This window comes from Mustelus asterias, chromosome 6, assembly GCF_964213995.1.
Source record: "Mustelus asterias chromosome 6, sMusAst1.hap1.1, whole genome shotgun sequence".
In the NCBI taxonomy this organism is placed as follows: domain Eukaryota; kingdom Metazoa; phylum Chordata; class Chondrichthyes; order Carcharhiniformes; family Triakidae; genus Mustelus; species Mustelus asterias.
Window position 1 is genome coordinate 119132977 of NC_135806.1, and position 26877 is coordinate 119159853.

Below are 26877 nucleotides of genomic sequence, written 5' to 3' on the forward strand. Positions count from 1 at the left end.
GTACAGTTGCAGCATAACCCCACGGCTCTTAAACTCCAACCCCCTGTTAATAAAAGCTAACACACTATAGGCCTTCTTCACAGCTCTATCCACTTGAGTGGCAACCTTTAGAGATCTGTGGATATGGACCCCAAGATCTCTCTGTTCCTCCACAGTCTTCAGAACCCTACCTTTGACCCTGTAATCCACATTTAAATTAGTCCTACCAAAATGAATCACCTCACATTTCTCAGGGTTAAACTCCATTTGCCATTTTTCAGCCCAGCTTTGCATCCTATCTATGTCTCACTTTATACATTGAGATGTATAAAATTATGAGGGGCATAGATAGGAAGAAACCTTTCCCCTTGGTGGAGGGATCAATGACGAGGGGGCATAGATTTAAGGCAGGAGGTTTAGAGGGGATGTGAGGAATATATTTTTCACCCAAAGGGTGTGGGAGTCTGGAACTCACAACTTGAAAGTATGGTGGAGACCTCATAACATTCAAGAAGTATTTAGATATGCACTTGTGATACCAAGGCATACAAGACTATGGGCCAAGTGCTGGAAAATGGGATTGGAATAGTCAGGTGTGTTGTCTTTGACTGGCTCAGATGCGATAGGCCAGAGGACCTTTTTCAGTGCTGTGTATCTCTAATACTCTATGCTTCAGTATATGCAATATTAGCTCTATTGTACCTTTCATAAATATTCTATCAATTGATAAAACAATTATAATGTGCCATACTTTAACTTTCATATCAATTTTAAATGTAACCACTAAAATCTCCCCAATACTGAAAAGTGTAGTATCCCTATATTTGCCTTGGAGGCAGTACAGCAAAGTCTCACTAGAATTGGTTCCTGGAATAAGAAAGAGGGTTTTCCTATGATGAGAGGCTGAGTAAATTTGGCCTATACTCTCTGGAGTTTAGAAAAATGAGAAGTAATTGCATGGAAACATACAAGATTCTGAAAGGACTTGACAGGGTGGACACAGAGGTTGTTTTCCATGGCTGGAAATCTAGAGCAGGGGGGGTAGAACTTCATAGAAACATAGAAACTAGAAGCAGGAGTGGGCCATTCAGCCCTTCGAGCCTGCTCCACCATTCATTTTAATCATGGCTGATCATCGAATTCAATATCCTGATCGCCCCCTGTAAGGAATAATCATTAAGACAACATATATTGGAAGGAATAATTATTAGGACAAGTAGGAGATAATAATTAACATAGAAGAGATAATCACTACCCAAGAAGCTCTCATATATCATCACATATCTTATTAAGCATACACTTGTATCCTTTTAAGTGCACAATACCTTACCAGGCCAGTACACATGGATACTCACATGAATGAACATGAAGGCTAAAAGAAGTCAAGCAAACACACAGCTGAAAGTAATTTCCTAAAACCTAAGAAAGTCAGACAAACACACATCTTTAAAAAAGACTTGGCATAGCAGGATGCCCCACAATGGTTGAACAAACAACAACCTTGGCTGATTAGATAATAAACTTCAGATAAGAAGGCAAGATGTAACCACAATGATATCATAGCACATTCATTAGTGACCAATCAGAAAGAAGGCAGATAACGTAGGTCTAGTAAATCATGGTGGCTAACGAAAAGTGGCCTTGGGGTCTGCAAAAATAGCCTTGACTGTAAGATAAGAATGATGAGGTATGAAGCTAAAATGTGTATAAAAATGACTGTAAGCGCGCTGGTTCTTTGGATTCATCCGGAAATCCCAGCTTTGTTGACTCGTATTAGAAAATAAAGCCTTGCTGCCTGGAAGATCAAGACTCAGAGACTCTCTATTCTGATTGACGAACTCTTCTTGCCGTCCACGGGGAACCACGGCACCCCTTGCTTCCATAGCCCTTGATCCCTTTTGCCCCTAGAGCTATATCTAATTTCTTCTTGAAATTAGATGTTTTGGCCTCAGGATAAGGGGGTCAAATATATATGATTCAGATGAGGAGAAATGTCTTCTTCATGGATTGTTGAAATTCTCTACCCCAGAGGATTGTGGACACTCCATCTTTGAATATATTCAAGGCAGGAATAGATGTTTGATCTCTCAAGCAATCAAGGAAAACGGGGAGTGGGCTGGAAGGATGGAGTTGAGGCAGATCGTACTGAATAGTGGAGCAGGCTCTCCTGCTTTTACTATGTTTTTATCTGCCTCATTGCAGCTGCAAATAGGCACCGTCTGTCCTCACACTGCGCGATTCATCAGTGGACTTTCCCCAGGTTGGCTCACCCCAGGACCCATAAAGTTGCAATGTGGCTTTGCCACATTTTCTATGAAGTTCTGGCAGTGAAGCAAGCCACAAGAGGCTCTCTGTGCATGCAACAACTTGCCCTAACTGTTGCCATTAACTAGGAGGTGCGTGACTACCACCTCCTGGCCAAAGAGCCAAGTGACGAGGAAGAAATGAAAACAGAAAATGCTGGAGATACTCAGCAGGTCTGACAGCATCTGTGGCAAGCCAACAGATCAAGTCAAGATGACTCTTTGTCAGAGGAATTGGTCGTCAGCTCTGAAGATGAGACCAGCAATGATGAAGTTCCTTCATTATTAGTGTCACAAGTAGACTTACATTAACATTGCAATGAAGTTACTGTGAAAATCCACTAGTCGCCACACTCCGGCGCCTGTTCGGACACACTGAGGGAGAATTTAGCATGGCTAATCCAGCTAAGCAACATGCCTTTCAGACTGTGGGATAAAACCGGAGAACCCGGAGGAAACCCACACAGACACAGGGAGAACATGCAGACTCCGCACAGACAGTGACCCAAGCTGGAAATTGAACCCAGGTCCCTTGCGCTGTGAGGCAGCAGTGCCGACCACTGTGCCAAGTCTCAGGTCACCAATATAACAAAATAAACATGGGCATCCTTGACATTCCCATTTCATTACTACCATATTAAGACACAATTATAATCTCCAATGGCATTGACCAGGGATATTTGCACACTTTCATCAGGCCGTGAAACACATCTTCAAAAGTTTATTTATTCGTGTCACAGGTAGGCTTACATTAACACTGCAATGAAGTTACTGTTAAAATCCCCTAGTCGCCACACTCCGGTGCCTGTTCGGGTACACTGAGGGAGAATTTAGCATGGCCAATGCACCTGACCAAGCACATCTTTCGGATTCAATATCATTTACAAACTGAAGCGAATTTCATCTCAGTGAACTTCCAGGAAGACGTTGATCCAGAGACAGAAACCCTCCATGAAGCCACATACAAAAAGAAATGCGTTAACCGGTTTGTGGAAATAATCTAAGAATTAGATTGTTAGACATTCTGCTTTCCACCTCCTGTTTGCCGTGCAACGGCTAAAGCGGAACGTTTATTCGCCGGGCCCGGTTTCCGGGGGGAAAGTGAGGGCGGCGGACAGGGAATTGACGTTGATAGCAACGTTCCTAAGAAACCGAAGCGAAGACGAAAGCCACCATTACAATAACAGAGAGAGAGAGGGGGGTAAAGTGTGGAGGAGGCGCGGGGTTAGAGTCTGAGAGAGAGAGACAGAGAGAGGTCAGCCCGGGCCCAGTGAGGGGAGGGGTCAGGCTAGGCCCGGGGTCAGAGGGTAAGTGACGGGGGGTCTGCCCGGGGTCAAAGGGTAAGTGACGGCGGGGTCAGATTGTGAGGCCGCCGGGCGGCGGGTTGAGGCAGTGAAGCCGGAGCGGCGGCGCTGAGCGGCCGCCCCAATGGATAGCGACACGAACCTGGACGAGGAGGTGGATCACTCCTTCTTCGACAGCGACTACGAGGGGGAGGCCGCCGCCAAGCACAGCAGCCCCAGCCCCCGGGCACGGCCTGGCGGCTCCGGCAAGCCGGCCAGCGCGCCGGCGGAGGGCCGGGCGAGCCGGAGCCGGCGGGGCCGTGGAGCGGCGGGGAGCGACCCCGACGAGCGAGCTGAGGCGGGGAGCTCCGCCTCGTCCCCAGCTTCCCGGTCCCCCTCACCGCCAGCGTCCAACTCGCCCCCCGTCTCGGTCTCCCCCTCGCCCCCAGGCTCCCGGTCCCCCTCGTCCTCAGCTTCCCGGTCCCCCTCGTCCTCATCCAGTGGAAAGGGCGCCAGCTTCCCAGAGGAGCCCCCGCTGAAAACCGCAGGCTCTGCCAACAGTTCAGCAGACGAAGCGGGAAATAGTGAAGAAGGGAAAAGGTGCATTGGAGCTAGACCCAGTTCCCAGAGGAGTGCGCCTGGGAACCGCTCTCGGTCTAATGAAGCTGCCGATTCCGACCCAGACTTGGACGTTGATGGCTCCAAGTTGGATTGTTCCTCCTCCTCCTCCTCATCTTCGTCGGGGAAACCGTCTTTATGCGTTACTGCAACCCAGCGCAAACCCAAATCTTCCTCCAAGTCGAGAAAGGGGCATGTCAAAGACTCCCGCCACGCCAAGGACCAGGAGGAAGACACCGAGGGTACAGCAACTGACGTGACCGCGCTCTCCAGTCCAGATAGCAGCCCCGTTCAAACTGTTCGCCGATGTAAGCAATCGAAGGCTAAATGTCGCAGAAAAAAGTGCCACAGTAAACAGGAAAATATTAGTCAGGAAGTCTACGAGAGCCTGGACACTTTAAGCTTTGATAGGGAAAGGGGTCAAGGGAGGGAAAAGTCACGAAGTCAGAGGGAAGTCAAGTCTAGCAATTTGCTTGCAAAGTCAGATTCCTTGGAGCCCAAGAGGTTTTGGAGTCCAAGACATAGCCAGAAGATCCTCAATGATGCCACTGACCTAAACCAGCTACTGAAAGGTGAAACTTAAATGTTTCCTTTTGTAAAATGAAGGCGAGTACTTTGCCATTAGTAGTCTTTATTTCAGTTCTGGCATTGATGGCCTGAATGGCTGCCTCCCGTGTCTTGATGACTCTTTAAGAAATAGGTGCAGGAACAGGCTTTAGTACCATGGCTGATCTTTGACCTCAACTCCACTTTCCTGTCTGATCCCCATATCCCTTGATTCCCTTCGTCCAAAAATCTATCTATTTTAAATATACTCAACAGCGGAGCATTGACAGTGGTGCCCCCTGGAGTAGTGAATTCTAAAAATTCACAACCCGAGAGCCACAAATTTCTCCTCATCTCAATCCTAAATGGCTGACCTCTTATCCTGAAGTTGTCCACTCCCTGATCTAGGGAAACACCCTCTAAGCATTTACTCCATCGTGCTAACCAGTATTTTTTATGTTTTGATAAGATCTCGTAATTCTTCCAAACTCTAGGAATATAGGCCCACTTTACCCAATCTCCCTAAGGCTGAAGAGAGAAATCAATCTAGTGAACCTTTATTTACTTTCTGTAAAGCAAGTATATGATTCTTTAGGTATGGAGACCCAGAACTGTACCCAGGTGTGATCTCCCCTTTACAATTGCAGCAAGACTTCCTTACTTTTATACTCCAACCCTTTGCAATAAAGGCCAACATGTCATTTGCCTTCCTAATCGCTTACTGTATCTGCAAGTTGTGTTACTTGTATAAGGACCCCTAAATTCCTCAACATCAACACTGAATAGTTTCTCACCATTTAAAAAAAAAAGTTGCTTCACTATTTTTCCTACCAAAGTGAATCTTCTCGGCAATCTTAGAATCCCTACAGTACAGGGAGGCCATTCGGCCCATCGAGTCTGCACCGACCACAATCCCACCCAGGCCCTACCCCCATATATTTACCCACTAATCCCTCTAACCTACACAATCCAGGACATTAAGGGCAATTTTAGCATAGCCAATCAACCTAACCCGCACATCTTTGGACTGTGGGAGGAAACCGGAGCACCCAGAGGAAACCCATGCAGACACGAGGAGAATGCAAACTCCACACAGACAGTGTCCCAAGCCGGGAATCGAACCCAGGTCCCTGGAGCTGTGAAGCAGCAGTGCTAACCACTGTGCTACCGTGCTGCCCTTGTCTGTTAACTTCACCTGACCACACCAACAGCAACAACTTGTATTTATATATTGCCTTTAATCAAATGTCCTAAGGCTCTTCATGAGCATTATAAAGAAAACCTTAACACTCAGCCACATAAAGTCATATTAGGGAGCATGGCCAGAATCTTGATCAAAGAGGCAGATTTTAAGAAATGTCTCAAAGTAGGAAAGAGAGGTAGAGAGTGTGAGACATTTGGGGAAGGGAAATAGTTCCTCTTCATTGCTTACTTTCCCACCTAGCTTTGTATCGTCAATAAATTTGGGTTTGTTACACTCATGTGCCTTCAAACTATTAATATAGATTGTAAATACTGAGTTTCCAGCACTGATCTTTATCACACTTCACAAATAACAACCTGCCAATCTGAAAATGATCTATTTATTTCTGAACAATACTAATAATCAGCCAACTGTGAACCCTATCCCACATATGATCTATCTGTGCATCAATTAATATAATACAAATCTAGGACTTGCTATCTGCAAAACCTTCCTTTCTTGTGCAGCAGGCTTGAGGAAATGTGATGTACACCATTTATACTCTCCTGCCAGTGATGCTGTTGGAGCATCTGTTTTGTATCCTTCAGTTCTTTATCCTGTATTGCAGAGAAACCCAGATGCTCCAATCAGCTGTACTTCACTTTTTTCCCCCCAAGTTTAACGTTTTACTTGATAGAAAATCCAGCTGTTAAACCAAATGAGGTCAGATTGTATCACTGTCTTTAAATTAGGAATGGAAGTATGGGTGTGTTTTCTTCTAGTTAACCGTGTCTCTAACTCCCCTCTTCTCTTAAAAAGAACAAAGAAAATTACAGCACAGGATCAGGCCCTTTGGCCCTCCAAGCCTGCACCGACCATGCTGCCCGACTGAACTAAAACTCCCTACCCTTCCGGGGACCATATCCCTCCATTCCCATCCCATTAATGTATTTCTCAAGACGCCCCTTAAAAGTCACTATCGTATCTACCTTCCCCAGCAGCGAGTTCCAGGCACCCACCACCCTCTGTGTAAAAAAACATTTGCCTCGTACATCTCCTTTAAATCTTGCCCCTCGCACCTTAAACCTATGCCCCCTAGTAATTGACTCTTCCACCCAGGGAAAAAGCTTCTTACTGTCCACTCTGTCCATGCCTCTCATAATCTTGTAGACTTCGATCTGGTCGTCCCTCAACCTCCGTCGTTCCAGTGAGAATGAACCAAGTTTCTCCAACCTCTCCTCATAGCTAATGCCCTCCATACCAGGCAACATCCTGGTAAATCTTTTCTGTACCCTCTCCAAAGCCTCCACGTCCTTCTGGTGGTGTGGCGACCAGAATTGAACACTATATTCCAAGTGCTGCCTAACTAAGGTTCTATAAAGCTGCAACTTGACTTGCCAATTTTTAAACTCAATGCCCCGGCTGATGAAGGCAAGCATGCCGTATGCCTTCTTGACTACCTTCTCCACCTCCACCATGATACTATGTCTTGACTCCCATTGTATAATGCCGAGATAGATTATTTTGAAAGACAGTTAGATAGACATGGAGTATATCTGATGTGCTTTTTTTCTGTCTCAGCTATATTTTTTGCAAATTTCTGTTTCGTCACACTTCCAAGGACAATAGATTTTTGCCAAAAAAGAATACCCTAATTTTTTTCAGGACTTCATTACTTTTAAATGTTCTTCTGTTCACTTACACATTTGTCACTGCGGAATATTAAGAACAGGAAAAGACCATACAGTTTGTGAAGCCTAATTGGCCATTTAAAAATGGTGGTGGACGATGCTGGGTTTCCAATCTACTTTCCCACCACTCCCCATATCCCTGATTCACTGAAAGACCAATAGTCTGTCTATCTTGGCCTTAAATATGATCAAAGCTTGGATGATGCCGCATCCACAACACTCTGGAGTAGAAAATTCAGAAGATTTACAATCTTTTGAAGAAATTTCACTCAAATTACTCAGTTTCAAATTGAAGAAACACTTTAACTGTGTCACTAACTGTATCAAGCTTATTGCTATCTGCCTCATAAGGGGTAGGAAAGCCACAATAATGGTGTACCAATATGTTGTTTGTGATGTTTATTTAATGCCTTAAACTTTCCCTACCATTTATCACAACCTCTGTTGATGTACTGTGTTACGTTGTTAAAATGACCTCTCCTGACATGCAGCAACATTGGTTTGGACAGAATCTGGTTGTGCTGGCTGGTTGGATGGTTTTAGGGTTTCAAGTGACCATGTGGAAATTTCATACGCCCTCCATTAATTACAATGCGCTAAAATACTGGTGATGCTAAATCCATCACCACTCTGTCAATTAAACTTTTACACCTGCCATTGCACTTTACTAAAATTCTCATGAAAACATTGTCTAATTTTGCATTTGAGCAGTTTCATTTGCTAACCCAACACTGGCTGTGAAACATTTTAAATTATCAGTTTCAAGCAGCTTCAACGCTGTTGTTTAGGGAGCTAAAAAGGAGACTATTAAGCAGCAACTCAAAGATAACAGTCTCTGGATTGCTCCCAATGCCATATGTCAGTGAATAGAGAAATAGGAGTTTAGAGTAAATGAATATGTTGTTGGAGAGATCATAGAATCCCTACGGTGCAGAAGGAGGCCATTTGGCCCATCGAGTCTGCACCGACTCTCTGACAGAGTACCTTACCCAGGCTCCTTCCCTCATCATGTCCCTTTAATCCCACACATTTACCATGGGTAATCCATCTAACCTACACATCTTGGGACACTAAGGGGCAATTTAACATAGCCAATCCACCTAACCGGCACAATTTTCGACTGGGAGGAAACCAAGTACCTGGAGTACATGCAGACTCCACACACTGTCACCCAAGGCTGGATTTGAACCTGTGTCTCTGGCACTGTGAGGCAGCTATGCTAATCACTGTGCCACCGTACTACTCACGTGGCACAAAACGGAATGTTTTAGTTCTTGGACATGAACCAGTTCTGGTGAAACAGAAATTGTACAGACTGATGTGCTGCATCTCAACATATCATTGCATGGCAGTTTGATTGTGTTGTTGGGGCTGATTTAAACTAATTTGGCAGAGGAGATGAGAGCAAAGATGTAGCGTTAGGAAAGAGCAAGAAAGTGCACAGCGGCCTGAGAGAGCCAGATAGTAGTAGAGAAAGAAATATTAACTGGGATCAAACTAGAACAAAAGATCTAAATTGGGTTCACAGCGCATACATGAAGGAGCGTGATCTAAAAAAAATTGTTGAGCTAAATGCAAATAGCTACTTGCCTGACTGAGTACTAAATATTGGCTATAGATGTTCAGGAAAGAAAAGGAAGAGTTGTGGTAGCGTTGAATAAGGACAATATTGCAGTGCGAGATTGTGTGCACTGGATGGGTCAGGACAGAATTTATTAGGTCAAAATTAAGAAACAAAAGAGGTACCATTACACTACTGGGTGTAGGCTGCCAATTAGTGGGAAAGATATGGAGGAGCAGACTTTTATGGAAATTAGAGAGAGGTGCAAGAATTTGTACGGTAGTAACAATGGGGAACTTCAATTGTCCTAATGTGGACTGGGATTGTAATGATGTGAAGAGTTTCTGACTGTGTTTAGGGGAATATTCTTGATCAGTAAATTTTTATCCCATTGAGGAAGGGGACTTTCCTGGATCTGGTTCTGGGCAATGTGGTGGGTCAAGTGTCAACAGAGGAAAATTTAAGAAGCCGCGATCCTAGAAAAATAGTTTTAGGTTAGCTATGGAAAAAGGAGGTGGAATAATAGTGAGGTAAAAAATATATAATTGGGGTAGGGGCAATTTCAGTGGGTTGAGAGCTGATCTGCCCCAAATAAGAATCTGAGTATGGCAGGCAAAACAGTATTGGAAGAACAGGCTATCTTTAAAGAGGAGATGGTTCGACTTGGTTCTCTTGCATTATCAATCTGACATTAGCCTTATGCACCCTCTTTCTGAGGAGGCAAGGCAGGGCCACTAAAACCAAAGCATCGTGGATGACAAAAGAAATAGAGGGTAAGATGAAGCAGAAAGAGGGTGCATATGGCTAATGTCAGATTGATAATGCAAGAGAACCAAGTCGAATACAGACCTCAGGGGAAGTGACAAAACAAGTTGCAAAGAGAGTATGATTAGAGACTGGCAACTGACATGAAGAGGAATCCAGAAGTCTTCTATTGGCATATACCTAATAGAAGAGTAGTAAAAAGCAGGGTGGGCCAATAAAGGACAAAAATGGGATCTACAAATGTAGGCAGAGGGCTTGGCTGAGGAGCTAGATGAGTTCTTTGCATCTGTTCTTATCAAGGAGGAAGGACTTCCAAAAAGTATTTGATCAAATGCCACATAAGAAATAGGAGCAGAGTAGGCCATTCGGGGATGGTGACTTAGTGGTAACATCATTGTATTATTACTCCAAAAGGCCAAGGCTAATACTCTGGGGACATAGGTTCAAATCCCACCATGGCAGTTGTTGGAATTGAAATTCAATTAATAAATCTGAAATATAAAGCTAGTCTCAGTAATGGTGATCATGACAGCTATCATTGATCGTTGTAAAAACCCATCTGGTTCACTAATGGCTATTAGGGAAAGAAATCTGCTGTCCTTACATGGTCTGGCTTCGCAAGCCTCACAGTTCAAGGACAATTAGGATGGGGGCAACAGAAGCTGCCAGTCATATCCATATCTTAAATAAAGAAACCCATCATGGCTGATCTGATTATGGCCTAAACTCCTTGCCTGCACCCACTGTCCTCCATCCCCCAAACCAAGCCTTGGCTCCCAAGTCAATCAAAAATCTGACTAACTCTGCTTTGAATATATTCAATGACCCAGCCTCCATTGCTATCTAAGGAAAAGAATTCTGAGCACCAACAATCTTCTGAGCGAATAAATTCCTCTTCATCTCTGCCTTAAATGGACGACCCCTTCTTTTGAAACAGCTCCCCCCTCCCCCCCCCCCCCCCAATCCCTAAATTCTAGATTCCCTATGAGAGGTAACAGACTCAACCCTGTCAAGCCCACTCAATGTTATTTGTTGCAATATGTTTGATTCTTCTAAACTCCAATAAATATAGGCCCAACCTGCTCAACTTTTTCTCCTAAGACAAACTCCTCAAGTAGGCTTGTCAGTAATGTTAAAACACAGAATAAAAAGGACAGTAGCAGCAGGGATACAGAGTTAACTGCATGACAAGAGTACTGGTAAACAGTTGTTTTTCGGACTGGAGGACAGTGGTGAGCACTAGGACCACTGCTTTTCTCGATATATAAATAAGTAACTTAGACGTGGGTGTCCTGGGTGCAATTTTATAATTTGCAGATGACAAACTGAGTACGACAGTAATAGAATTCACAAGGACGTAGACAGGCTAGTGGAATGGGCAGACACGGGCCAAATTACATTTAATGCAGCAAAGTATTCAGTGATTAATTTTGATAGGGAGAATAGGCGATGCAATATAAAATACAGGGTATAATTCTGAAGTGGTTGCAGGAGCAAAGAGACCTGGAGATGTATGTACACAAATCATTGAAGGTGTCAGGGCAGGTTGAGAAAGTAGTTATAAAGACAGATTGGATCCTGGGCTTTATGAATAGCGGCATAAAGTACAATAGCACGGGAACTGTGGTGAAACTGCATCACTGGGATATAGTGTCCAGTTTCTGGGCATCACAGTTTAGAAAAGATGTGACAGTATGGGAGGGTACAGAAAAGATTTGTGAGAATGGTTTGAGGGATAAGGAACTTCAGTTGCGGTGGATAGATTGGAGAAGCTGGAGTTGTTCTCCTTGGAAAAGAGAAGGTTAAGAGGAGATTAGATGGAGGTTTTCAAAATCATGAAGTCTGGACAGAGTACATAGCGTGGAACAATGGTGGAAGGGTCAAGAGCCAGAGGACATAGATTTAAGGTGATTAGCAAAAGAATCCAAAGATGAGGTAAAACTTTATGCAGCGAACTTTGAGTGCAATACCCAGATTCAGTTGTGGCTTTCATGGAAGAATTAGCTAAGTACCTGGAGGGAAATAAAATTACAGGACGATGGTTAAAGGGTGGCAGAGGGGATTGGAACCACAGGCTCAATGAGTGGTATGGCCACCTGAGCTGTAACCATTTATTGTTTCTTTCAGCTATGATGAATTTGGAAAGAAGAGAACTAAGAAAAATAGTGGCTGATTTTCCTACACGAAAGAGCAAGAAAAACTACACCTTCAGTAATGAAGAAGCTAAGCGAATTGATCGTGAAAATCAGAGATTGTTACAAGAATTGACCCGAAAGGCGACAAAACCAGCAGTTCTCACCTCAAAGGCAATCGTGCCTTCGTCGGTCCGAGTCTATCACAGCACTCTGAACAGACAGCGAGAGCAGGAGAGAATTGAACGAGAAAACTTGGTGAGTGTTTCAGGTAGCCCAGAGGCAGAGAAGCAGGAATGCCTAGAAAATTTAAAAGATGCTAAAGGCATCCAGTCTCAGAACGAATGATTTGATCATAGTTCCTGGAGCCTCCATTCGCTGTGGTTGACTAGTGCACTGACACTCTATTTGGGCTCACGCATGTTGTGTGATTACCTGAGCAAAGCAAAAAGAAATGCTGTTGCTAAGAGAACCATAAGAAACCTAGAGAGACAGAATAATGAATTCTTTAGCAATTTTAAAAAAAAATATTGGTTCGTTTCATTTTGATCAGTTAACTTGGAATTTTAATTTTTTTAATAGTGTTCCCCATATGCCTTGTATGAAAACACAATTTGGTTATAAATCAAATTTACCCATAATCGGTGTGATGATTCATAATTGGATTACTTGCGTTAAAATGTGTAGGGTAACTAAAAATGGTTTTGTGAATGCTTTATATGCAGTGTTATCGCTGATTTCTTACGAGCTAATCACAGGAGACACAAAATATGTTAGGAACATTTTTATTAAAGCATATGCAGGCAGAGCACTACATGAAGGCTGCATGTATTTATATCATGCTTCGCATGCACACAGACGTTGTTTAAATTTTGATCTAACAATGCATATAGGTACATCTTATATTTGTCACATTTAACCTTGTCCGTATTGCAGAGAGTTCAAACTTTTCTTGGTATGCCTACCCCGCTATCTCTCACTGACTGACTCCAAAACTTGGTTATCGCTAATGAAGGTTAGCTTGTACAGTTCTTGCAGTTGAAAATTCTGCTGACTTTAAGGTGCTAATCTTTATGACAGAGAGGAAGCTGGTTTTTCTGTTATAAAGGAATCTGCCACCATTTTTCTATTATTCTCTTGTTAATTATTGATTCTTAAACCTCACTATACTGTCAATTTTATTCACAAACCACCCCCGCCCCCCCAAAAAACAGAACCCATGATCTTCCTCCTAACAATGCAAGGCCATAAAACTAATCCCAGAGTAAACATAAACAAGCCCCCATTGAAGTGGCAATAAAAAGACTCGTAGACAGCCCAGCAACAATGAGAAAAAAACAAACTGAAAAGGTTTACTTACAACTACAGAGTACATTAATTAAAAATACACTTCTTAAAGGGACACTAACGTCACAAGGGGTAGAGGCTTCAAAGGGAGAGAACTGATGGGAAGTAGTGGGAAGTTATTTATCTCCAATTTAAAGCTACATTATCTACCTTTTTAAAAATAATAATAATTTTCTAATTATCATGAATTTAAGGTAAAAGTTTTTTTAAACTAAATGTACAACTGGGGAGCTCCACACAGTGGTTGCCATATTTTGTATGGCCTGCAGTATGTGGCAATTCCTGGACTCTGTGCAACCTTGACTGACCACATTTGTGGGAACTACCACCAGCTTGAGAACCGAGTTATGGAACTTGAGCGTTGACTGGAGGTACGGTGGTGAATCTGCGAGACTGGAGGTTTGTGGATAGCACATTTCTAGATGTGGTCACACCACAGCTTAAGGCAGTGCAGTCAGTGGGGGAACAGGTGACCACCAGTCAGAAAAAGGGAGGCAGGCAGGTACTCAGGAAAGCCCCAGAGTACATCTCAGTCAAAAACTGCTTTTCTCTATTGGAAAACAGTGAGAGTGAGGGTTCCTCTGGGGAGTGCGGCAAGAGCCAATTTCACGGCACAGGAGTTGGCTCAGCTGCACAAGGGGGGAGGGGAGGAAGAATAAGAGTGGAAGAACAATAGTGGTAAGAGACTTGATAGTGGGAGGTGCAGACAGGGTTTTCTGCAGTCGCAGAAGGTAGCAGATTGAAAAGCAGAACCTCAAAGGTTGTAATCTTTGGAGGGGTGGCGAAGGGAGGGGGGATGGGTTGGTGGTGGTAGTGTCACAGTCAGGGTGGGGCATATAATTTCCGTTCCTTAAACATTTTCTTGTCCCCACCATAGCACCTTATAGGTTTCTCTGTTTTCCTGTGGGTATGGAGTGGACTGTTTTTCTTCCCCTTATTCTGTTCTTAAATGCTGCTTGACTGTAATGATCTTTCAGTTCTGAGGGATGTTTTATATTTCAAAAGTTAACTTTTTTATTTCTTCATGGGATGCAGGCATTGCTGACAAGGCCAGCAGATTTTTTCCCATCCCTAATTGCCTTTGAGGATATGGGGCATCTTCTTGAACCGCTGCAGTCCATGTGCATGGAGGGAGTTCCAGGATTTTGACCCATTGACAGTGAAGGCATGGCAATATAGTTCAAAGATGGGATGATGTATGATTTGAAGGGGAACTTGCAGGTGGTGATGTTCTCGTATATTTGTGGTAGATGTCGTGAGTTTGGAAGGTGCTGTCGAAAAAGCCATGGTGGGTTGCTGCAGTGCACCTTTTTTTTATTATTCATTCGTGGGACATGGGCGTCATTGGCTGGCCAGCATTTATTGCCTATCCCTAGTTGCCCTTGAGAAGGTGGTGGTGAGCTGCCTTCTTGAATCGCTGCAGTCCATATGCCGTGGGTTGACCCACAATGCCATTAGGGAGGGAATTCCAGGATTTTGACCCAGTGACTGCGAAGGAATGGTGATATATTTCCAAGTCAGGAGGGTGAATGGCTTGGAGGGGAACTTGCAGGTGGTGGTGTTCCCATGTATCTGCTACTCTTGTCCTTCTAGATGGAAGTGGTCGTGGGTTTGGAAGGTGCTGTCTTAGGATCTTTGGCGAATTGCTGCAGTTCATCTTGTAAATGGGACACACTGCTAACACTGCCTGTGTTAGAGCGAGTGAATGTTTCAAGTGGTTAGTGGGGGTGCCAGTCAAGAGGGCTCTTTGCCCTGGATGGTATTAAACTTTCTGAAGTGTTCACAGGATTATAAGAAATAGAACAGGAATGGTCCATTTGGCCCATCGAATCGGCTTGCATCATTCAGTAAGATCGCAGCTGATCTGGTTGTGACCTTAACTTTACTTTCCTGCCTTTCCCCCTTCAGCCTTGATTTCCTTGTCAATCAAAAATCAAACTCAGCCATGAATATACTCAGTGAACCAGCCTTCACTGTTCTGTGTGGAAGAGAATGCCAAAGGCTAACGATTCTCCTGGCCTCCATCTTAAATGGCAGACCCCTTATTTTTAAACTGTCTCCTAGTTCTAGATTCCTCCATCAGAGGAAACATCCTCTCAGCATCTACCCAGTCAAGCCCCCTCAGTATTTTACGTGTTTCAATAAGATTACCCCTCATTCTTGTTGGTGCTACACTCATTAATGAACGTAGGATATTCCATCACACTCCCAACTTGTAAATGATGGAGAGGCTTTGAGTGGTCAGGAGGCGAGTACTCACCACAGAGCATTCAGCCTCTGTCCTGCTGTTGTATTTATTTGGCTGGTCCAGTTCAATTTCTGATCAATGGCAATCCCCAGATGTTAATATTGGGGGATTCAATGGTAATGTCATGGGGAGATATTAGATTCTCCTTTGTTATAGATGGTCATTGACTGACATGAATCTTGCTCTCCACATCAACCCCAGCCTGAATGTTGTCCAGGTCTCGCTACACTTAAGCACTGGCTGCTTCAGTCTCTGTGAAGTTCTGAATGTTACTGAACATTGTACAATCATCAGTGAACGTCCCCACTCCTGACTTTATGGCGGAATGATCATTGTTAAAGCAGCTGAAGATGTTGGGCCTGGAGCATTACTCTGGGGCGCGCCTACGGCAATGCTCTGGGCTGAATGAATAGTCTTTAACAACTACAACCATCATTCTTTGTGCTGGGTATGACCCCAACCAGTGGAGACTTACCACCTGATTCCTATTGACTTTTACTAGGTCTGCACTTGATCACATACTTGATGCCAAAAGTGGTCACTTTCACCTGACCTCTGAAATTCAACTCTTTTATCCATATTTGGGCCAAGGCTGTAATGAGGTTTGGAGCTGAATCAGACTCATGCACATATACTCAGTCCTGGCAGAGACCAAACTGAACGTCAGTGTGTTGTTTATTTGGTGAGTAAGTGCTGCTTAATAACATTTTGCTGATGATTACAAATAGACTGATGGAGTGTAACTGGCTGGATTGGATTTGTCCTCTTTATTGTGGACCGAACATATCTGGACAACATTTTACATTGTGGGGTAGATTCCAGGCTTGTAACTATATTGGAGCAGTTTGGCTAGAGAAATGACTAGTTCTAGTTCACAAAAAGGCTGGAATGATTTCAGGACCTGTAGCCTTTGCTGTATCCAGTCTGCTTAGCCATTTCTTGATATCATGTGGAATGAATCAAATTGGCTGAAGGCTATCATCTGCGATGCTGGGAGCATCAGTTGGGGGCTGGATAGACCATCTACTTAGCATTTCTGGCTGCTGTGAATGCTTTAGCTGTATCGTTTGTTCGAACATGATCGGCTCTGCTGTCATTGGGAATGAGCATGTTCATGGAGCTGCCTCCTCCCGTTAATTGTTTCATTGTCCACCAATACTTCTGACAATGTGGCAGCACCGCAGAGTTTTGATGTGAGATTTTGGTTGTGGGATTGTTTAGCCCTGACTATAACATGCTGTTGTTATTTGCTGATTACCATGCCTGTGGCCCTGTGTTTCAGCTTCACCAAGTCAGCACTTCGTTTTTAAGTATGCTTGGGGCAACACCCGGCCCCTTATTGAACTAGGTTGGTCCAATGATGTGATGCTAATGATAGCATGAGGAATATTCTGAACCATGAGGTTACAGATTTAATACCATTCTGCTGCTGCTGATAGCTCATGACAACTCGTGGATGCCCAGTTTTGAACTATGCAATCTCATCCAAGTCTATCTCAATTAGCATGGCAATAGTAAGACCATAAGACCAAGACATAGGAGCGGAAGTAAGGCCATTCGGCCCATCGAGTCCACTCCACCATTCAATCATGGTTGATTTCAACTCCATTTACCCGCTCTCTCCCCATAGCCCTTAATTCCTCGAGAAATCAAGAATTTATCAATTTCTGTCTTGAAGACGCTCAACGTCTCGGCCTCCACAGCCCTCTGTGGCAATGAATTCCACAGACCTACCACTCTCTGGCTGAAGAAATTTCTCCTCATCTCTGTTCTAAAGTGACTCCCTTTTATTCTAAGGCTGTGCCCCCCGCGTCCTAGTCTCCCCTGCTAATGGAAACAACTTCCCTACGTCCATCCTATCTAAGCCGTTCATTATCTTGTAAGTTTCTATTAGATCTCCCCTCAACCTCCTAAACTCCAATGAATATAATCCCACGATCCTCAGACGTTCATCATATGTCAGGCCTACCATTCCTGGGATCATCCGTGTGAACCTCCGCTGGACCCGCTCCAGTGCCAGTATGTCCTTCCTGAGGTGTGGGGCCCAAAATTGCTCACAGTACTCCAAATGGGGCCTAACCAGTGCTTTATAAAGCCTCAGAAGTACATCCCTGCTTTTGTATTCCAAGCCTCACACACAACATAATAGAGGATACTTTCACTGTGAATGTAGGACTATATTTTCATCAGAACTGTGTTGGTTACTCTTATCAATACTGTCGTGGATGAGTACATCTGTGACAGTTGGATTGATGAAACAAAATCAAGGTGGTTTGTTTTCTCATGTTGATTTTCTCTCCACCTGCTGCATGGTCCAGTTTGGCAGATATGTCCTTCAATACTCAGCCAGCTTAGTCAGTCTTGGCACTACCGTTAACTCTTGGTGATGAGCATTGAAGACCCCATTCAGAGTACATGCCCTTGCAACCCTCAGTGCTTCCAACTTGTGTTCAACATGGAACACTGATTCATCAGCAGATGTGGGGTGGTTAGTTTTCTTTGTTTATGTTCGACCTGACACCATGAAACTTCATGTATAGAGCATTTCCTTGTAACTATTTACCATTATGCTGCCACTTCTGGTGGTTCATCCTGCTCAAGGGTAATGGTGGAGGATTCTAGAGAACATTGGCTGAAATGATATAATTTGGTGAGTGTGATTGCTTGACTGGTCTACTTTTCCCAGTTTTGACACCAGTCCCCCAATGTTGGTGGTGAGTACTTTATAGTGTTGGCTGGGTCAGTGTGTCTTTGTTGTCTGCTGCCTGAGTTCATGCCGGGTGATCCATCTGTTGCTGGTGCAGTTTGATACAGCTGTGAGATTGCTAAGCCATTTCAGAAGACTGTTATGAATCGACAACATTGCTGTGGCCCTGGAATTGCATTCAGATTAGAGAGATTTCCTCTAAAGGACATTAGTGAAACAGATGGGTTTTCATGACAGTGTAGTAGATTTCATAGTCACCATAGCTAAGATTTGCTTTTTCTTCCAGGTTTATTTATTTCACTGAATTTAAATTCCTCAGCTGCCATTGTGGGATTTGAATTTGTGTTTCTGCTCATTAGTCTAAACCTACTAGTTCAGTAGTGTTCTAACTATGTTATCATTCCTGCACTGACTGCTAGGTTCTGTTTTCTCAACTCCTAAATGGCTAGCGTTTCAGGGGAGGACAAAGAAAATGCTTTAAAGCCATTCTGAAACTCTCCTTGAAGCATAGCAGCACTGACATTAATGACCGGCAACTTGCTATCAATCAATCACCACAGATGCGCAGTGGCAGCAGTGTGTACCATCTAAAAGATACACTGCAACATCTTGCCAAGGCTCTTTCAGCAGTACCTTCCAAACCCATGACCTCTACCACCTAGAAGGACAAGAACAGCAGATGCAAGGGAACGCCACCGCCTGCAAATTCCCCTTGAAACTGCGCACACAGAAACGTAGAAAATAGGTGCAGAATAGACCATTCGGCAACATCGAGTCTGCAACGTCATTCAAGATGATCATGGCTGATCATGCACTCTCAGTATCCCACTCCTGCTTTCTCTCCACACACGTTGATCCCTTAAGCCGCAAAGGCCGCATCCAGCTCCCTCTTGAACATATCTAACGAACTAGCTCCATCCTGACTTGGAATGATATCACTGTCCCTTTGCTGTCATTGGGTCAAAACCCTGGAACTCCCTTCCTAACAGCACTGTGGGTGTACATGCACCACATGGACTGAGTGGTTCAAGAATGCAGCTCATCACCACAATCTCAAATGCAATTAAGGATGGACAATAAGAATGGTGACCTAGCAAACAATGCCCCACATCCCATAAAATAATTTTGAAAAGGCAACAACTTGTCCATTAAGCTGAATCACATTTCGATTCAAATGACTTAATGATGAGGCAGAGCAGTGGAAGAGAAGGAAAGAAAAGGAAGGAAATCCTGTATTCCAGGCTCCACTATCTCATTGCATGTCCTGCCCATGTGGCCAAAAATCTATGGGTCGAGATTGGCCTATTCAGTCACATGAAGACACTCCAGTGCGGTACTGAGGGAGGCCCCTTTTGTCTGCTCAGATGAGTGTAGTAGATTTTGTAGCGTCGTTTTGAAGTAAAGTAGGGGAGTTATCCTTGGTGTCCTGGCCAATATTTATCCCTCAATCAACACGACAAATACAGATTACCTGGTCATTAACTCATTGTTTATGGGTGTTTGCTGTGCACAACTTGGCTGCTATATTTCCTACATTGCAACAGTGACTACTTCAGAAAGTAATTCAGGCTGTCTAGTGCTGTATAAATGCTAGTCTGTCGTTTAACCCACTTGTAGGCAATACTTGGAGGTTTTAAAGTTGTAAATTTGTATTTTTAATTGCTAATTGTTATTGCTGTGTATTTTTGTCCTGCAGTCCTTTTAGATGACAGCAAGAGGGCATGTTTTACAGCACATGGCAATAATCCATGGTAATAGTAAAATCTGGTGACATTGTCACTTAAAATACTGAGTCATTGTTGAGGGCTTAATATTACTATATGTTTTAGAAAAGAAATGTAATAAATTAACACACCCGCCAACATCAACGGTTTTTAAAAAAATCAAGAACACAAACCAAATGCTGTTTGTTGCTGTGATCTTTTTATTTTACTCCTCTCCATGAAATGCTGCTTATGATTTGCCACCATACCCTTCCCCTTTCTCTAACAGCAGGTTTGAGTAGATACACAACGGGGCAATTGAGCAGTGTGGAATTGGGTCTAATGTACGTCAATGAGCAGGTTGTTATGAAAATCTAAGCAGTCTGCCCATTCATTTATCGTCAGTTACTTGGATTTGTTTATCTTGTAGTGAAGCAGTTATAGATCTAATGAAGATTTGTTTTGGGGAGATGGAGAACTCGGTCTTTGATATTTTTAAACAAATGTTCGCATTAACCAAATATTCGCACTGCATGCCAATAGATAGGAGAAATTTACAGACTTTTTTCCTGTTTGTATTTTGAAATCTGAAATGTAACTCTGAATGATTGAAAGAAATTAGTGACATTTTCCAGAATTGCATTTTGCATTTGTATTTTGTAGTACCGTGACAGCATGGAGATCATATTAACACCTGTTAGTTTGAAGGTTGTCATGACCTTCAACAGACATGCCATACAGTGAGAGTTGATTTTGATTGGACCATGTGACTCCAGACCTTTAAGTCTCCGTCATTATGGTCATAGCCCACGAACGGGTCACAAGATAATTTATCCCAGGCACACTCATAAATCCTTTCAAACCTATTCTTGCAGTCTTCTGTTCAAGTCTGCTCGATGCGACATTTTACTTGGAAAAGTAACAGGCAAAAAGATTTGTGCGAGACGTGGGTGCAGTTTCTGTTAGATATGAGAGTTGCATGCAAATTATTGGCTCTGACAATATCACTCAATGTTATGTTGTATAAGTGCTACGCTAGAGGAAGAAGAGTCAAATAGTTAGCTAATAACAGGAGTTGCAGTATTAAAATCTGAGGTCTGCTTGATTAAACAAAGCTGTCTTGGATATATATTGAAGGGGAACTTGTCTGCAATTGTTGAATTACAGAATAGAAATTACAATGGTTTTAATCTTCATTTTATTAATTAGAATTAAGGTTTGTTCTTGCTGGAGCAATGTTTGAGTGCCATCACCTACAGTTGATCTGGGATAATAGCTTTGTGCCAGAGTTTTGGTTCATGGACTTAATGCTACTGTCATTTACGCAGACTTTTCCACATTGTATATATTGTGGAGCTGAGGGCAAGGATCCCATTCATATTGCCACAGTAGCTTGCAGCGATTATAGATTTGCATAAAATCTACAACCAGGGAGTGTAGATTTAAGGTAATTGGTAGAAGGGTTCAAGGGGACATGAGGACAAACTTTTGAACCCAGAGGGTGATGGACATATGTAATTCACTGACCAAATTGTTAGTTCAGGCTGAAACAACTCATCTAAAATGTACCTGGATCTACACATGAAGTGCTGTAACCTGCAAGGCTATGGACCAGATGCTGGAAAATGGGATTAAAATGAGTGGCTAGACTCATGGGGAGAAAACATACAGCTCTGCAACTGGACTGTTTGAAGAGAAAATTGACAAAAATGCTAAATTATAAAACTGCAATAAAATCCAATGCCTAAGAGAGATATGATCACCTCATCCAAGTGGAGGGCCATGATTCTAGGACTGGATGTAGGTATTATGTAGGAGAGGGATTTGAGGCTATTAACATAGTCCATACTACATTATGTAACAGAGACCAATTGGTGAGGAGAGCATATTAGTTAGCAGATGCTGGACAAAATAAGTTCTGTTATAATTCACAGTAGTGTAACACCGTTGAGACTAAAATGTTTAATCCTTACTGAGTACACCGAGATTTTCTTCACATTGCAGTTCATGGCTCTGTTCTAAGATTAGTGAAACAAAATATGTGTTGGCCATCCCATGCAGACCCATGTGAATGTGGTATGTTGTCATAATGTAACCAAGGCTGTTGCCTAAAATAAGACTGAAGTTATTGCTCTGTAACAGCAGAGTGTATGAAGCAGCACAGTCCAATTTTGCTGGATTATATATCTTCTTCCCGATGCTTATTTTGAAGTACAATGCAGAGTACCAGATGCTTCTGTAAATGGGACTTTTTACTTTGTTGGGAAGAAGGCAGCAACACATTCCTTCAGAAGAATAGGGGGAGAAGGAGAGTGCTGAAGAATAAAACCAAATCTGATATTTTATTCAGAGAAGTAAGTGAATTTAAAAAATTCTGATTCTTAAAAATATTATTTCCATTCTCGGAAAGTAGATACCAGAAATATTGGCAGCATTTTAAATTCACTCTGCATCCTCTCTGCACTGTAAGAATATAGTAAGAAGTCTAACAACACCAGGTTAAAGTCCAACAGGTTTATTTGGTAGCAAACGCCACTAGCTTTCGGGAAAGCTGGTGAAAGCTAGCGGCTTTTGCTACCAAATAAACCTGTTACAGAATCTAAAATTCTGTAAATTTATCCAGCTTTCCCAGCAGCCATGACATATCAACACCATTTGATTTCAGATTATAAAACTCCAGAAAATATCACACTTGGCTGCATAGAAGGGGGAATAAAAACCTGCTCTTGAGCTTGTAAAGCAATACTTCTGCTGCCTAGACAGCAACACAATAGCAAATAAAATAAAGGAAAACAAACACGGACAAAATAAGGACTGTGGCGTAGTGATAATGTCACTGGGCGGCACAGTGATTAGCATTGCTGCCTCACAGCGCCAGGGACCCGGGTTCGATTCCTGGCTTGGGTCGCTGTCTGTGTGGAGTTTGCACGTTCTCCCCGTGTCTGCATGGGTTTCCTCCGGGTGCTCAGGTTTCCTCCCACAGTATGAAAGATGTGCTAGTTAAGTGCATTGACCCAAACAGGTGCCGGAGTGTGGCGACTAGGGAAATTTCACAGTAACTTCATTGCAGTGTTAATGTAAGCCTTGCTTGTGACTAATAAATAGACTTCTTTTTTAGTAATCCATATACCCAGGCTAAATCTCACCATGACAACTGGTGTAATTTAAATTCAGTTAATAAAGCTGGTCTCAGGAATGGTTAGATTATCAATTGTTGCAAAAACCCATCTGGTTCACTAATGTCCTTTAGGGCAGGAAATCTGTCAATTTTAACTGACCTGGTCCATATGTGACCCTTGACTCTCAGTAACATAGTTGACTCTTAGATGCCAAGGCTATTAGGCATTGCCAGTGATACACATGTCCCATGAAAGAATAAAGAATAAATTTGAAGATATGGTGGGATAGTGGTTATGGTGTTGCTTTGGCAACTTGTGTAACTGAATCCAATCAATATGGTAATTTGTGGGCAAACCACTACAGTTGCTGATAAACGTGAAAAATCAAGTGTGTCAGTAATGTCCTTACTGGTCTGGCCATAACTGTGACTAGTCCAAACTGTGTTTTACTTTTAGTGCCACTTGAGATAGTACAAATAATGTGAGCATCATTCTGACAGCAGCTTACAAAGAAGGCCCACCACTATCATATTAGGGTAACTAGGGATGGCAATGCATGCATCTTGGCCAGTGTCCCCATATTTTAGCACAAAATAAAAAAAAATGTATAACCTGTGTTCCTATGTGGTGACCTAGGGTATTACTCTTGTGAAAGGCTGGAAGCCCAACTACATCTGTAAGTTTTGAAATGGAGCATGAAATAGCAAGTGTCCATATCCAGTCAACCTACTTAGTGGCGGTTTGAGGTGTGTTCAGTTCAAGAGCCAAAGATATCTTCTCTTTGTTGCTCCATGTAGGCCAATAGGCTTAAAGTATGCATAATAATTCTCCCGTAACTTGTAGCATGTTCCTGGAAATGGGAAGTAAAATGCCACCTTGTCAATTAAGAATTATTTACAGCTTGTGCCTCAAATCTGTTTTGTAACTGAAACAATTTCTGGTATTTTAACTTCTGGAAGATTTTGATTTAACAACACAAAGTTCACTGTTCCCCAGTTGCTCAGTTTGTGATTCAGTTAAGGGTAATTAGTTGCTTTATAGCTGGGATGTATGCACAAGCGTTTAAAGTTTACTACAGAAGAGTAAGTCACATTTTCAATATGTTCTAAGGTTTCACATCTGGAATGTACCAACTCCCTGTACAACCTATTTCAGGCAACAGCGCTTCCTCTGGCTTGTGCTTAGCTAGTTATTTCCATTTGACGCCAAAAAACCTGGCAACAGACTCGGAACACTTGTGACATGTACCTTCAGGTCCAAAGTGATTTTAACTCTTGATGTGCTGTGCACTTCATAATTAAGAACGTGGCTTTAGAGATGCTTATAATGAAGCACAATTTGTTTGTGGTTCTATAATTAATTTCTTGAACGTTCACAATGTGAGGTTTCAAATAAAGTTATTTGTTTTGAAATTTGAGGATTGTGAAAGAGAAAAATGTTGACATTGGAAGGGGAGTCTAAAACTAGAGGGCATAGGTTTAAGGTGAGAGCGGAGAGATACAAAAGGGTTCAGAGGGGCAATTTTTTCACATAGAAGGTGGTGAGTGTCTGGAACAAGCAGCCAGCGGTGGTAGTAGAGATGAGTACAATTTTGTCTTTTAAAAAGCATTTAGACAGTTACATGGTACAGAGGGATCTGGGCCAAACGTGTGCAATTGGGACTAGCTTAGTGGTTTTAAAAAAAGGCAGCAGGGGCAAGTTGAGTCGAGTGGCCTGTTTCCACGCTGTAAACCTCTATGACTCTCTGGAAAAGGTTTAATGAAATGCAAATCACAACTGTATTTTATCATTTCAATTCTTCAGATGCTACCTCCATTTTGCTATTCCACAGTCCTTTCCATTTTCTGTAATAACACTCAAAGGCAATAGAGTAGGCTTGTCCAACCTCTTTCGGGGTTGGACAAAAACCTTTTGGGTTTTTTTCTGTTAAAATCTCTGATGTATGAAAAGAAACAACTTGGTGAACAAGAGAACAATGTCAAAGCAATAAACTGATCATTACAAGAATGAATAATAAAGATGATGATTAGAATGTGAAAGAGTTTATGTTAGGCACACTCCAAGTTTCAGGGTGCTCACTCATGCAGTCACAGAGGGTGGGTGAGAATATGTGTTGGTGTGTGAGGGTAAATGAGAATTATAAGACTGGGAGTGAGCCAGGCGCACACACTTCCCCCTCTCGCACACATTCCCACACACTCCCTACTCCCTCTGTGGCCCCGGAATTTACCTTGAAAATTTACACTTTATCTTCCTCTGATTTTTCTGAGCAATCTTCTGATGGAGGATCCTTCAGATTCAACCCCGTGCAAACCTGGAGCTAAACAGTGCAGTAAATCCACACAGAAGCCGCGTATGACTTTTACAGCACAAGCTGCCATATTTTGGCAAGCAGAAAGTTTAAATATCCCATGCTGCTTTAAAACAGCTATGCAGGAAAGGAAAGGGTCAGGGTAGCAGATGGGTGAGGTGGTGCAAGCAGATATGGTGGCAAGTGGATAAAGTGGGCACGGGTGGTGGGTGGGGAGTCAGGTGATGGGGGCTAGTCGGGTCGGGTTGGGAGTGAAGTCATGGGATTACGGGTAGTTATGTGGTGAAGCGCTACTCTGGTTATATCCAGGGCTAGTCGGGTCAGGGGATAGTTGAGGTTCGTTGGGGGCGGGGGGTGAAGCCAGTGGAAGTGATTTTGGGGGTCAGCAGTATAGTTACTTCATTGTTAGACTAATTTTTTTCCTGTTTTAACGTTTCATGGAAATAAGTCCGGACCATCCACACTTAATGCGGAGTTGGAGATTTTTTCCGGAGAGTCCTAGGGAGTAGGGGAATTGCCCATAATTCTTACGGAGCCCTCGAGTTGGGACCTCTGTGGGAGTCCCATAGCGAATCTTCTGGGTTATGACCAGGTTAGGGCCATTCTTTTCTATTCTTCCTGCCAAAGTTCCCTTCATTTTACTCCATCTGCCACCTTTCCCACTCACTTGACCTATCTATATCACTTTGCAAACTCAGCATCCTCCTCGCCGCTCACTCTCCCACTGAGCTTTGTTTTATTTATTCTTTGATTAATCTTTACATTCTTGACACTATTAATCTCATCTTTATAAATGTTTCCACGAGACAAGACATGTATATAGACTCTTCTATTGTTGTTATCAGATTATTCTGGTAATTCAAGAGCTGGCTCTCTGGAGAACATTTTAATGTACGTCATAAACTGTCTAATCTGTTGTCAGACCTTTCAGCTTTTCGGTTTTTGTTCTTTGTTAACATTTAAATACAGCTCAGCTGATGTCAGTTCTATCAAAATTGTCACTTTCAATTCTCAGGAATTACATAGTAGTTTTAAGTTTATTTATTAGTCACAAGTAGACTTACATTAACACTGCAATGAAGTTACTGTGAAAATCCCTCAGTCGCCACACTCCAGCACCTGTTTGGGTACACTGAGGGAGAATTTAGCATGGCCAATGCACCTAACAAGCATGACTTTCAGACTGTGAGAGGAAACCAGAGAACCCGGAGGAAACCCACGCAGACACAGGGAGAACGTGCAGACTCCGCACAGACAGTGATCCAAGCTGGGAATCGAACCCGGGCCCCTGGCGCTGTGAGGCAGCAGTGCTAACCACTGTATTGCCCCACGTTAACACTTTAATGAAGTTGTGTTTTTTGCCTTTCTAGTAATTCTATTC

At 42.9% G+C, this 26877-nt stretch overlaps 1 protein-coding gene across 2 annotated transcripts in view; it reads left to right on the top strand.

Annotated features, from left to right (window-relative positions):
• Positions 1-3524: 3524 nt before the first annotated feature.
• LOC144495122 (cilia- and flagella-associated protein 97-like) overlaps positions 3525-26877 on the top strand; it is a 29108-nt gene continuing 5755 nt past the window's right edge. The window contains exons 1-3 of one of the 2 annotated variants that reach the window (XM_078215051.1): positions 3525-3589; positions 3622-4755; positions 12057-12319. In XM_078215051.1, coding sequence (XP_078071177.1) covers positions 3711-4755; positions 12057-12319 — 1308 coding nt within the window. In that variant the 5' untranslated portion in view covers positions 3525-3589; positions 3622-3710. The remainder of the gene's footprint in view (positions 3590-3621; positions 4756-12056; positions 12320-26877) is intronic. The other variant, XM_078215052.1, reaches the window with a different exon arrangement.